The 13,215-nt window shown below is 43.0% G+C and overlaps 1 protein-coding gene across 3 annotated transcripts in view; it reads right to left on the bottom strand.

Annotated features, from left to right (window-relative positions):
• Positions 1–13,215, bottom strand: part of MBOAT7 (membrane bound O-acyltransferase domain containing 7) — a 53,507-nt gene that overhangs the window by 18,862 nt on the left and 21,430 nt on the right. For all 3 annotated transcript variants that reach the window (XM_068241220.1, XM_068241221.1, XM_068241222.1), the window contains exon 4: positions 7,213–7,339. In XM_068241220.1, the coding sequence (XP_068097321.1) occupies positions 7,213–7,339 (127 nt within the window). The remainder of the gene's footprint in view (positions 1–7,212; positions 7,340–13,215) is intronic.

Below are 13,215 nucleotides of genomic sequence, written 5' to 3'. Positions count from 1 at the left end.
TTCGATTACGATTCTATTTACGATCTGATTAAATCCGGCATGTCTGATCAGGATTCGATTCAATTCGATTTGACATTGCTAAACAATGGCAAATCGAACTGAATCAAATCTAATCCCGATCGGACATGTTGGATTTAATCGGATCGTAAATAGAATCGTAATCGAATCCTACAAAGAATCGCATCGTGTAGATTGGGCTTAAAGGCTATACATCTAGAGTCTTGCGTCTAGATAAGTCACAATAAACAGAAGCAGGCAGCAGACCTCTGCGGAAGACGCTTGAGTGGAGATATATAGGGCAGTAAATTTGAGTCTTTGCTGGGAAGGTTTCCTTGGACTGCAGCCCGCCTAGGAACTATCAGAGCATTGAGGGGCAGCTTCTGTGTCAGCTCAGATGAAGATAAAGGTGCCAGTGTGGTGTCACTGGCTGCATTCCTGAACAGATATTAGTAGTGACTGATTGCTCTAATCTCCAGTTACCTTGTGTGATAGGAGAGACTTTGACCCGGCTCCCATCCCAGCAGCCTCCACTTACATGTTACGCTATATCCCCTTACAGCTAGTTAAAAAGGTACAATAGATGTTTGTAGATTTGGTTACATGGTATAGTAAAACCCAAAAGGTAAATGCTAGTACAAAGGCTATCTACCGTATATACTCGCATACAAGCCGAATTTTTGACCCCCAAAAAGTGGGTCAAATGTTGGGGGGGGGGGGGGGGGGGGGTCGGCTTGTATGAGAGTCTGGTGGTGGTGGTCGTCCGCACCCCCCCCCTATCGCTGCATTTACCTTACCCGGCGCCGCTTCTTCTATTCCCCTCCTGTCCGGCTCCATAATTCACAGCAGCGCTCTTCACGCAAGGCAGCTGCAGTAGAGAGAGAGAGAGAGAGAGAGAGAGAGAGAGAGAGAGAGAGAGAGAGAGAGAGAGAGAGAGAGAGAGCGGTTCCATGGCAACCGCCGCTACAGGAAGCCGCGCTCTCTGCTGCTTCCTGTCTCATCACAGCAGCCGCCGTGAAGAGTGCTGCTGTCCTACGGAGCCGGAGAGGAGGGGAATAGAAGAAGTGGCGCCGGCTAAGGCAAAAGCAGCGGCGGCCGCGGGGGAGAGGGGAGGCGGGGGGCACGACCTAGCAATACTGTGGCACTATACTAGCTATACTGTGGCACTATACTAGCTATACTGTGGCACTATACTAGCTATACTGGGCACTATACTAGCTATACTGGGCACTATACTAGCTATACTGGGCACTATACTAGCTATACTGGGCACTATACTAGCTATACTGGGGCACTATACTAGCTATACTGGGGCACTATGCTAGCTATACTGGGGCACTATGCTAGCTATACTGGGGCACTATGCTAGCTATACTATGCTAGCTATACTGGGGCACTATGCTAGCTATACTGGGGCACTATGCTAGCTATACTGGGGCACTATGCTAACTATACTGGGGCACTATGCTAGCTATACTGGGGCACTATGCTAGGACACTATACTAGCTATACTGGGCACTATACTAGCAATACGGGGGCACTATACTAGCTATACGGGGGCACTATACTAGCTATATGGGGGCACTATACTAGCTATACGGGGGCACTATACTAGCTATACGGGGGCACTATACTAGCTATACGGGGGCACTACCTACCCATACTGGGCACTATACTAGCTATACTGGGACACACTAGGGGAATAAAGCGGCCAGCATTTCCTACCCCCGGCTTATATGAGGGTCAATCATTCTCTACTGTTTTTTTGTTTGTTTGTAAAAGTGGGGGAGGGGAGAGGCTTATATGCGAGTATATACGGTATCTATCCATCCATCTATAAAATATATATATGTTTATGTATATGTGTGTGTATGTATGTATGTATGTGTGTGTGTGTGTGTGTGTGTGTGTGTGTGTGTGTGTGTGTGTGTGTGTGTGTGTGTGTGTGTGTGTGTGTGTGTGTGTGTGTGTGTGTGTGTGTGTGTGTGTGTGTGTGTGTGTGTGTGTGTGTGTGTGTGTGTGTGTGTGTGTGTGTGTGTGTGTGTGTGTGTGTGTGTGTGTGTGTGTGTGTGTGTGTGTGTGTGTGTGTGTGTGTGTGTGTGTGTGTGTATACACACAGTGGTGTGAAAAACTGTTTGCCCCCTTCCTGATTTCTTATTCTTTTGCATGTTTGTCACACTTAAATGTTTCTGCTCATCAAAAACCGTTAACTATTAGTCAAAGATAACATAATTGAACACAAAATGCAGTTTTAAATGATGGTTTTTATTATTTAGTGAGAAAAAAACCCTCCAAATCTACATGGCCCTGTGTGAAAAAGTGATTGCCCCCCTTGTTAAAAAAATAACTTAACTGTGGTTTATCACACCTGAGTTCAATTACTGTAGTCACCCCCAGGCCTGATTACTGCCACACCTGTTTCAATCAAGAAATCACTTAAATAGGAGCTATCTGACACAGAGAAGTAGACCAAAAGCACCTCAAAAGCTAGACATCATGCCAAGATCCAAAGAAATTCAGGAACAATGAGAACAAAAGTACTGTAATTGAGATCTATCAGTCAGGTAAAGGTTATAAAGCCATTTCTAAAGCTTTGAGACTCCAGCGAACCACAGTGAGAGCCATTATCCGCAAAAACATGGAACAGTGATGAACTTTCCCAGGAGTGGCCGGCTGACCAAAATTACCCCAAGAGCGCAGAGAAAACTCATCCGAGAGGCCACAAAAGACCCCAGGACAACATCTAAAGAACTGCAGGCCTCACTTGCTTCAATTAAGGTCAGTGTTCACGGCTCCACCATAAGAAAGAGACTGGGCAAAAACGGCCTGCATGGCAGATATCCAAGGCGCAAACCACTTTTAAGCAAAAAGAACATTAAGGCTCGTCTCAATTTTGCTAAAAAACATCTCAATGATTGCCAAGACTTTTGGGAAAATACCTTGTGGACTGACGAGACAAAAGTTGAACTTTTTGGAAGGTGCGTGTCCCGTTACATCTGGCGTAGAAGTAACACAGCATTTCAGCAAAAGAACATCATACCAACAGTAAAATATGGTGGTGGTAGTGTGATGGTCTGGGGTTGTTTTGCTGCTTCAGGACCTGGAAGGCTTGCTGTGATAGATGGAACCATGAATTCTACTGTCTACCAAAAAATCCTAAAGGAGAAAGTCCGGCCATCTGTTCGTCAACTCAAGCTGAAGCGATCTTGGGTGCTGCAGTAGGACAATGACCCAAAACACACCAGCAAATCCACCTCTGAATTGCTGAAGAAAAACAAAATGAAGACTTTGGAGTGGCTTAGTCAAAGTCCTGACCTGAATACTATTGAGATGTTGTGGCATGACCTTAAAAAGGTGTTTCATGCTAGAAAACCCTCAAATAAAGCTAATTTACAACAATTCTGCAAAGATGAGTGGGCCAAAATTCATCCAGAGCGCTGTAAAAGACTCGTTGCAAGTTATCGCAAATGCTTGATTGCAGTTATTGCTGCTAAGGGTGGCCCAACCAGTTATTAGGTTCAGGGGGCAATTTCTTTTTCACACAGGGCCATGTAGGTTTTGAGCTTTTTTTTGTCACTAAATAATAAAAACCATCATTTAAAACTACATTTTGTGTTCAATTATGTTATCTTTGACTAATAGTTAACGGTTTTTGATGAGCAGAAATATTTAAGTGTGTCAAACATGCAAAAGAATAAGAAATCAGGAAGGGGGCAAATAGTTTTTCACACCACTGTATATATATATATATATATATATATATATATATATATATATATATATATATATATATATATATATATATATATATATATATATATATATATATATATATATATATATATATATATATATATATATATATATATATATATATATATAGAGTGGTGTGAAAAACGATTTGCCCCCTTCCTGATATATATATATATATATATATATATATATATATATATATATATATATATATATATATATATATATATATATATATATATATATTCTACATTATAGGGTACAAAGACAAAATTGTATTGATTTTTTTTGCATCGATATTAAGCAGATTCAATCATAATGATCAAATCTGGCAGATATCGATGCCGAACCATGGCCACCCAAATAAATCGTTTTGATCAGTTCGATCAGGTGCACATCCGTAACAGCAATAGATTTACCAACGACTGATGGACCCCTAGCCAATCCCGGGGCGCTAATCCTGGGGGCACATCTGGCTATACTGGGGGGATAATACTGGGGGCACATCTGGCTATCTATACTGGGGGGGGGGGGAGAACAAAACTGGTGGCATAGTTTTTATATACTGTAGCACTTTTTATTTTTAAACTAGAATTGGTAAAACTGAGAAATACAGGGGTTTGCAAAAGTATTCGGGCCTCTTTGAAGTTTTCCACATTTTGTCATTACTGCCACAAACATGAATCAATTTTACTGGAATTTCAGGTGAAAGACCAATACAAAGTGGTGTACACGTGAGAAGTGGAATGAAAATCATACATGATTCCAAACATTTTTTTTACAAATAAATAACTGCAAAGTCGGGTGTGCGTAATTATTCAGCCCCTTTTGGTCTGAGTGCAGTCAGTTGCCCATAGACATCGCCTGATGAGTGCTAATGACTACATAGAGTGCACCTGTGTGTAATCTAATGTCAGTACAAATACAGCTGCTCTGTGACGGCCTCAGAGGTTGTCTAAGAGAATATTGGGAGCTACAACACCATGAAGTCCAAAGAACACACCAGACAGGTCAAGGATACAGTTATTGAGAAATTTAAAGCAGGCATAGGCTACAGAAAGATTTCCAAAGCCTTGAACATCCCACGGAGCACTGTTCAAGTGATCATATAGAAATAGAAGGAGTATGGCACAACTGTAAACCTACCAAGACAAGGCCATCCACCTAAACTCACAGGCTGAACAAGGAGAGCGCTGTTCAGAAATGCAGTCAAGAGGCCCATGGTGACTCTGGACGAGCTGCAGAAATCTACAGCTCAGGTGGGGGAATCTGTCCATAGGACAACTATTAGTCGTGCACTGCACAAAGATGGCCTTTATGGAAGAGTGGCAAGAAGAAAGCCATTGTTAACAGAAAAGCATAAGAAGTACTGTTTGCAGTTCGCCACAAGCCATGTGGGGGACACAGCAAACATGTGGAAGAAGGTGCTCTGGTCAGATGAAACCAAAATGGAACTTTTTGGCCAAAATGCAAAACGCTATGTGTGGCGGAAAACTAACACTGCACATCACTCTGAACACACCATCCCCACTGTCAAATATGGTGGTGGCAGCATCATGCTCTGGGGGTGCTTCTCTTCAGCAGGGACAGGGAAGCTGGTCAGAGTTGATGGGAAGATGGATGGAGCCAAATACAGGGCAATCTTGGAAGGACACCTCTTGGATTCTGCAAAAGACTTGAGATTGGGGCGGAGGTTCACCTTCCAGCAGGACAACGACCCTAAACATAAAGCCAGGGCAACAATGGAATGGTTTAAAACAAAACATATCCATGTGTTAGAATGGCCCAACCAATGTCCAGATCTAAATCCAAATCGAGAATCTGTGGCAAGATCTGAAAACTGCTGTTCACAAATGCTGTCCATCTAATCTGACTGAGCTGGAGCTGTTTTGCAAAGAAGAATGGGCAAGGATTTCAGTCTCTAGATGTGCAAAGCTGGCAGAGACATACCCTAAAAGACTGGCAGCGGTAAATGCATCAAGGTGGTTCTACAAAGTATTGACTCAGGGGGCTGAATAATTACGCACACCCCACTTTGCAGTTATTTTTTATTAAATGTTTGGAATCATTTATGATTTTTGTTCCACTTCTCACGTGTACACCACTTTGTATTGGTCTTTCACGTGGAATTCCAATAAAATTGATTCAGGTTTGTGGCAGTAATATGACAAAATGTGGAAAACTTCAAGGGGGCCGAATACTTTTGCAAGCCACTGCATTTATGAACTATGCAGTAAATTATATTAATGTTGAATTCTAAGGCTAGGTTCACACTGCTCTTCAAATCGGATCATTTTCTGCAAGGGAGAGAAGAAAATTAACAGACAACAGATCCTTTCAGATGTCCATTTTCAACGTATCTGTTCAACACCATAGTGGAATGCAAGGTCCCAGGTTGCACGACTTTTTTTAGACACCGCACGGAAAATGGACATGGCTAGAATGTCACGTCCATTTTCCGTGCGGTGTCTGAAAAAGTCGTGCAACCTGGGACCTTGCAAAAGATGCTTCTACAGACACGAACATACTTAAACAGGCACAGGGATCATTCATCAAATCTACTGTGACCATCCACAGTACCAATCCTGCATAGTGTGGACCTAGTCTTAAAAAAACAGTATTGTGAAAAAATGTTAAATTCAAAATGCACATGTATGCATATGTATAAAATGTACATTTGTTCTAGAGTAAAATGCACTAGAAATGTATTTTTTCGTATGTTGCACTCACTCACCATGATAGGTGATAGCGACAGGTTTTGGACTAATGCATCTCCTTATATAGGGAGTTCTCTGGGCTTTCTTTATTTTCAAAATCACTTCCTGAACGGCAGTTGCTCACTCCAACTGCTAAAATAGTGCGCAAGCGGAGTAGGGAGGCTGGCTGGCATCCTTATAGATTCTTTTCAGGGAGTGCTTTTGTAAAGAATAAAAGGAAATACTGAAAATCCCCTATGAGGGGATGGACCAATCCAAAACCTGTCAGATGCATCATATTTGTACTGTTTTTTTGTAAGAACAGCAATATAGGAGCAAAGAAATGTATGGTGCATTTTACTCTGGGAGAAATGTACTACAGGTAGTCCCAGATTTACGAACAACCCGCCCATATGAACAGCCCACCAATCCCGTGCCTGCCTCCTGTGCTTAGTGTCGCCCAAGCTATAGAGCAGAGTGCTGCCACTGCCGTTTTGCCCACATTTAAGATGGCCGCTGGATCCTTAGAGGCTTTCACTAACTTGGTCAGCGTCATCCTATGGAGACTAGTACCAGTATATTTTAAATGTTACAATTTTTTGTGGCTGCTCTCTAACGACAAATCAGCAAAGGACTGTTCTTTTCCCACCTTTACAGCAGTATAACATTTGTCCCAGAACACCACATATCTTTACTCAGGTCCATAGCACTGCACTGTGTTGCTATGGTGACATGAGGCAAGCCATGGTAAATGTAATGAACTTACCTTCAGAGTTAGCAATAACTGCACAGCATTGGTGAAAGGGGTGGGGTTTGGAAGGTCAAAGTAGGTTACTGTTCGGAAAAACAGCAGATAGGTGAAGGTCCATCCCAGTACCAGGAAGTGGCAAGACCTGACAGCAATTAAGAAAGAGAAAGATGAGGAAAGAGGTTATTAGCCACTTCTGCTTGTACTACGCAATGACTTCCTCTCACTCAGCACAACGCCACTAACAGTATATGCTCTAACAGCCTTCAAAGCCAAAGACTACAAAGTAATCAGGGATATTCAGAGCATCATGGAAACAGACCTAAACAACAGAAGCCAAGACACACTAAAAACAGGTTTTTTTATTACTGGTATGTGTGTATGTAATGTGATGCTTACATGGCTTACAGGGGCGAAAGATCATTTGCATATTCAGTAGTGGTGCATTGTGGGTAACCACAAATGTTCACTTATAGCTGAATTATTGCAAGTTTTCTTCTGTTTTAAGAAGGCAAATTTCACAAAGCTTTGCTTATTTGTAGGAAGGCTTTTTGGTGTCCTTTATCTCCCTATACATTCCTAGTGGCTTGAGTCACCCTGAGATGCTTGGTTACTCTGTGTGTACATAGCAACCTTTTTGAAACTTGTAATGCTTTTGACTTGGGGAAGGACTGACTTAAAGAAAAACCGTAACTAAGAATTGAACTTCATCCCAATCAGTAGCGGATACCCCCTTTTACACGAGAAATCTATTCCTTTTCTCAAACAAATCATCAGGGGGCGCTGTATGGCTGATTTTGTGGTGAAACTCCTCCCACAGTGTGATGTCAGCGCCTCACAGCTTAGGTCCTCACATCACACTTTGGGAGCCTTGTTGTATTGTTGGAAATAACAGCAGTTTCCAACTGCCAAAAAGCAAGAAGCATCTCCTTCCAGTGACTTCACCTGCCAGCAGTAAAAATGTCACCGTGTGATAAATGCCTGAATGTAAATCAGGGAGGGGGAAGATTTTACAATGGGCAAACCCTGACTAAATAATTTATACATAATTATTGTAAAAATTAAGCACTTTATTACATTATTTTCACTGGAGTTACTCTTTGAGGAAATGCTGCTTAATGAAACCACAGATGTATGGTCATGCTGGATACAGATACCTCTGTGCGTTGTCCAGTTCCTCTTTAAGCAGGGCCAGATTTACCATAAGGCACTGTAGGTGCATGCCTACAGGCGCCTGATAGAAAAGTGGCTCACTCCCTCCTTCCCTATGCAGAGTCCCAAGCAGAGAGTAAATAAGAGGTTACTCACCCAGCTCTCAGCATTCCACTGACGAGACATCCCTACAGTCGGGGGCACCTCTAGCTGCTTAATACTGAGGGAACCTCTGGCTACCTAATGCTAAGGGACATCTGTAGTTATGCATGACGGGCAAGGGAAGTAAGGGAGAAGTGACAGCCAGCACACTTGGTGCAGTTCGGTGAGGGGTTTGTAGGTTCTTGGAGGGCGAAGTCCAAGGTGCAAAGACATCTGTATCTATAGGCTCTTGTGTGGTAAATACAGGACTGTCTTCAAGTTCTCTTGAGCTGGAGATCACTGGATGACACAAGTGATGATGCAAATCTGGCCAGAATTTATTAAAAAGCACTGCCATTAGGCAGCAAGAGCTTGGAACTCTCCCCTGGGTTATACTTGACCATAGTGATGGTTGATGAAAGGTTAGTGTATATAGCACCTTTGGCCTCAAAACGCTTGAGAGCTGCAGCCATTCCCAGGTTGCCACCCTGCAACGGTAGGGAGTCTTGCATAAGGATTTCTTACTGAACAGTTACTGGCTTAATGAATAGTCAAGATTTTAACCCTAGTCTCATATGTCAGAGGCTCTGCCCTTAACCAGTACACAATCCAGCCACTTAGCAGCTGCACAATTCCGTGATACCATCATGAGAACTTAAAGGGAACCTTAACTGAACGGGGGTAAAGAGTTTCACTTACCTGGGGCTATTACCAGCCCCTTGCAGCAGTCCTGTGCCCTCGGAGCCGCTCTGGAATCCTTCGGTCCCCTGCTGTCACTTAGTTTCGTTTTTGACGACTCACCAGTCGGCCGGCCGCCATGCGCATTGGACGCATTCCCTACTGCAATTAGCGCTGTTGCGGATTGCAACACGTACAAAAATACGCTTTGCCGCATATCTACGCGGGCGGAATGCGGCAAAGCGTATTTTTGTACGTGTTGCCGTCCGCAACATCGCTAATTGCAGTAGGGAATGCGTCCAATAATACGCATGGCGGCCGGCCGACTGGTGAGTCGTCAAAAACGAAACTAAGTGACAGCAGGGGACCGGAGGATTCCAGAGCGGCTCCGAGGGCACAGGACTGCTGCAGGGGGCTGGTAATTGCCCCAGGTAAGTGAAACTCTTTACCCCCCGTTCAGTTAAGGTTCCCTTTAAAGGGAAGGTCCGAGCTAGAAAAAAGAAATGAAATCTACTTACCCAGGCTTTAGCAGCTGGTCTGTCCCACAAGGAAGCTCCGCTCTCTGCCACTGGCTCCCGGGGCTGAGGACAACCTTGCGAGGCCTCTACTGCGCCTCTGTCAATCAAGTCCACGTGGCCGGAGTGTACTGCACAGGCGCAGTAGTTCTACGCAATACACACCGGACAACGTGGATTTGATTGACAGCGGCGCTCGCACAGGCGCAATAGAAGAAGGCCTGCCGAGGCGCCGAGAGCCAGCGGCAGACAGTGGAGCTGCGGCGTGGGAGCAATCAGCTGCTAGGGGCTGGAGGAAGCCCCGGGTAAGTAGATTTCATTTATTTTACAAGCTTGGCTGTGTCCTTTAAAGAGAAACCGTGACCAAGAATTGAACTTCATCCCAATCAGTAGCTGATCCCACCTTTCCCATTAGAAAGCTTTTCCTTTTCACAAACTGATCATCAGGGGGCTCTGTATGGCTGATATTGTGGTGAAACCCCTCCTACAGTGTGATGTCAGGACCATGATCCTAACAGTTTCCGGTCTGTGAACCTCATTGCATTGTGGGAAATATCAGCTGTTTCTGACTGCCAAAAAAGCAAGGAGCATCTCCTTCCACTGACATCACCTGCCAGCAGTAAAAATGTCACTAGGTGGTAAATGTCAGAATGTAAATCAGGGAGAGGAAAGATTTTACAATGGGCAAACACTGACTAAACCATTTATACATAATTATTGTAAAAAATGAAGCACTAAGATAAATCTAGATAAATGCGAAGCCTACAATGTAGGGATACCTGAGCAGGTGAGGCAAGATCTGGAACAGAAGTTTCCTTTTAAATGGAACAAACAATATATACGTTACCTGGGCACTAATATAGCCCATTCTATGAGTGACACATTCACGTTAAATTTCCCACCTATACTGAAATCCTTTTCAGATGACCTGGAAAAATGGAACTTTCCACACCTGTCTTGGCTCGGGCGTATTGCTGTAATCAAAATAAACACCATGCCGCGGCTTTTATACCTGTTCCAGACCTTGCCGATACCAGTTCCATCCAATTTTTTGGCCCGCATCCAAACACTTTTCAACAGGTACATCTGGAAGGGCAAACCGCCCAGAATTAAGAAGGAAATACTCTATAGCACTAAACAATCTGGGGGTTTAGCCGTGCCTAATGTTAGGTTTTACCACTATGCTGCAGTACTCACTAGAGCGGTTGACTGGGCCAGACACAGGGATACTAAACAGTGGACCAATTTAGAGTTGAGCCTGTCGACCTACCCACTTCTAAATTTATTGTGGACATTAGGGGCAAACACGAGCGCCCAACTAATCTCTCCACTAAGCCTCTACACATTGAGCTGCTTAAATAAAATTAGATACCTGCCTGAGGTGTCTCCTCATCCTTCACCTCTCCTCCCTCTTTCCCATAACCCCGAGCTGCAACTGGCAGTTAAACAGGGGAGCAGACACCTTAGCCAGCAAGACGGACCGACTTTGGGGAGATTTTGTGGCCAAAACGACTGGTTACCACTGGGAGACCTACAAATTAAATTTCCTACTCTGAAGTTGACTTGGTGGACTCTGTTTCAAATTAGATCTTACCTACGAAGTCACAGAATTGTTCCTACAATGGTCAGAAAACCGTCTGTTTTCGAGAACCTATGTACAGAGGGGGAACCTATGCAGAAAACGCTCTCAGTTATCTACTTCCTATTAATTGAACAAACTACTCCAGATATGTCATTCATCACAAAATGGGAGGTGGACACCGGGGCACGCTTCAGCCCTGTTCAGAGGGTCAAGATGTGCTCCTTTGCCCATAAAACCTCCAGATCAGCAGGCATGCAGGAAATTAACTATAAAATTCTTACAAGATGGTATTTAACACCCTCCAGGCTCCATGAGATTTTCCCCTCTGTTAGACCAGATTGCTGGAGGTGTAGAACTGAAAGAGGTACTTTACCACATATTCTGTGGTCATGTGCTAAACTTGAAGACTTCTGGAAGAAGGTGCACAGCTTAGTGAAACTGGTTATAGATGGTGACATTCCATTCACTATGGAATTCTACATCCTACACGCCAACTCTTGGTCCTTTAAAAAATACAAAAAATCTGTAATAAGACATATACTGAATGCAGCAAAGCGGGTAGTGGTCCGGCGTTGGCGAAACCCCATTCCCCCTAATATTAGAGAGGTACTCACAGAAATGGACCAAACTTACTTAATGGAAAATATGGCACATATTGGGTCCAATGACTTGGAAAAATTTCAAAAAACATGGAGATACTGGTCCGGTCTGCGAGACTCTGAGGAGATAGGTCTGCTACTTGATGAGGTGTAATTAGGTGAGGTACCAAACATAGGGGTGAGACCTCACTCTGGCGAGGATGGGAAATTGCACTATTAATATATGCTTTTCATCCTGTTGCCAGCAAGAGGTGCTGTGTCATGTAATTACACCTTAGCATAAGATGGGCGACACATAGGCTCGCTCCTGGAAGGCGAGCAGATGTGGTCATATACGCTACAATCTGGAATGTTTTGACTGTTATGTTTAGATAGTCGTGTTTTTTCTTAGATAATATTCTTTAAATAAGAAACTACAAAGGCAGACTGGGGAGATATAACACCAGAACGAGACGTTAAGCACTCATGTAAACTTTATTTAATACAATCATCTCTTTGCTGGATACGCGTTGAGCCTACCCCTATCTGCCTGTTATGCATAGCTTTCTTTAAGCTTAATGCTAAAAAATCTGATCTGCTGGTTCATGTTACAGCAATGTATGACATATTCATGTATGTTAAGTGCACTACTGTATATTTGGTTGTACAAGGTAAAAACGTTTGTAATTATTTATATGCCTCTGGATCTAAATAAAGAAAAAAAAAAAAAAAAATGAAGCACTTTTTTATTACATTTATTATGTTCACTGGAGTTCCTCTTTAAAATGTAATAAATGCAGGCTTTAAAAAAAATGCTCTTGCTATGGCAATCAGCAAAACCTTTATAAATGTGTGGTTCCCTTTGTCTCCAGTAGTAATAATAATAATAATAATAATAATAATAAGAAGAATAAGAATAAGAAGAAGAAGAAGAGGTGTAAGTAAATGGTCAGAAAAGCCATCCATTCCATTAAAGAACTCTAGAAAGTGCCAAATAAAAGTGTCTCCCTAACCATGTCAGCTGTAGTAATTATTATTAATTATTCCTTGCTAATACTCTGCTTAGGCCCCTTCCCCACTTGGGCATTGGTGATCACGTTTTCAGCAACGCATAGTGTATGCAATTCACAAGGACATCAGAACTACATGGACTGCATGGCTGTATGCAATTTTATGCAAATTCAGTGCGTTTTATCTGCACTGCTTCAGGGAGAACCGCAAAGCAAGGCAAGTGGCAGCATTGCACGCAGTACAAGTGGGGAAAGGGCCTTAGAAATCTTGCAGTATTTATGCTAACGCACTGGAGTGAATTAGAATTACATTTAAAAATTATTTTTGAAGTATTAAACAAGGAGTAGCTAATCCAAATTGTTTT

The sequence above is a fragment of the Hyperolius riggenbachi genome, chromosome 6 (assembly GCF_040937935.1).
Source record: "Hyperolius riggenbachi isolate aHypRig1 chromosome 6, aHypRig1.pri, whole genome shotgun sequence".
NCBI lineage: Eukaryota > Metazoa > Chordata > Amphibia > Anura > Hyperoliidae > Hyperolius > Hyperolius riggenbachi.
The sequence above is the reverse complement of the archived record's forward strand: the minus strand, read 5'-3'. Positions and strand labels throughout refer to the sequence as shown.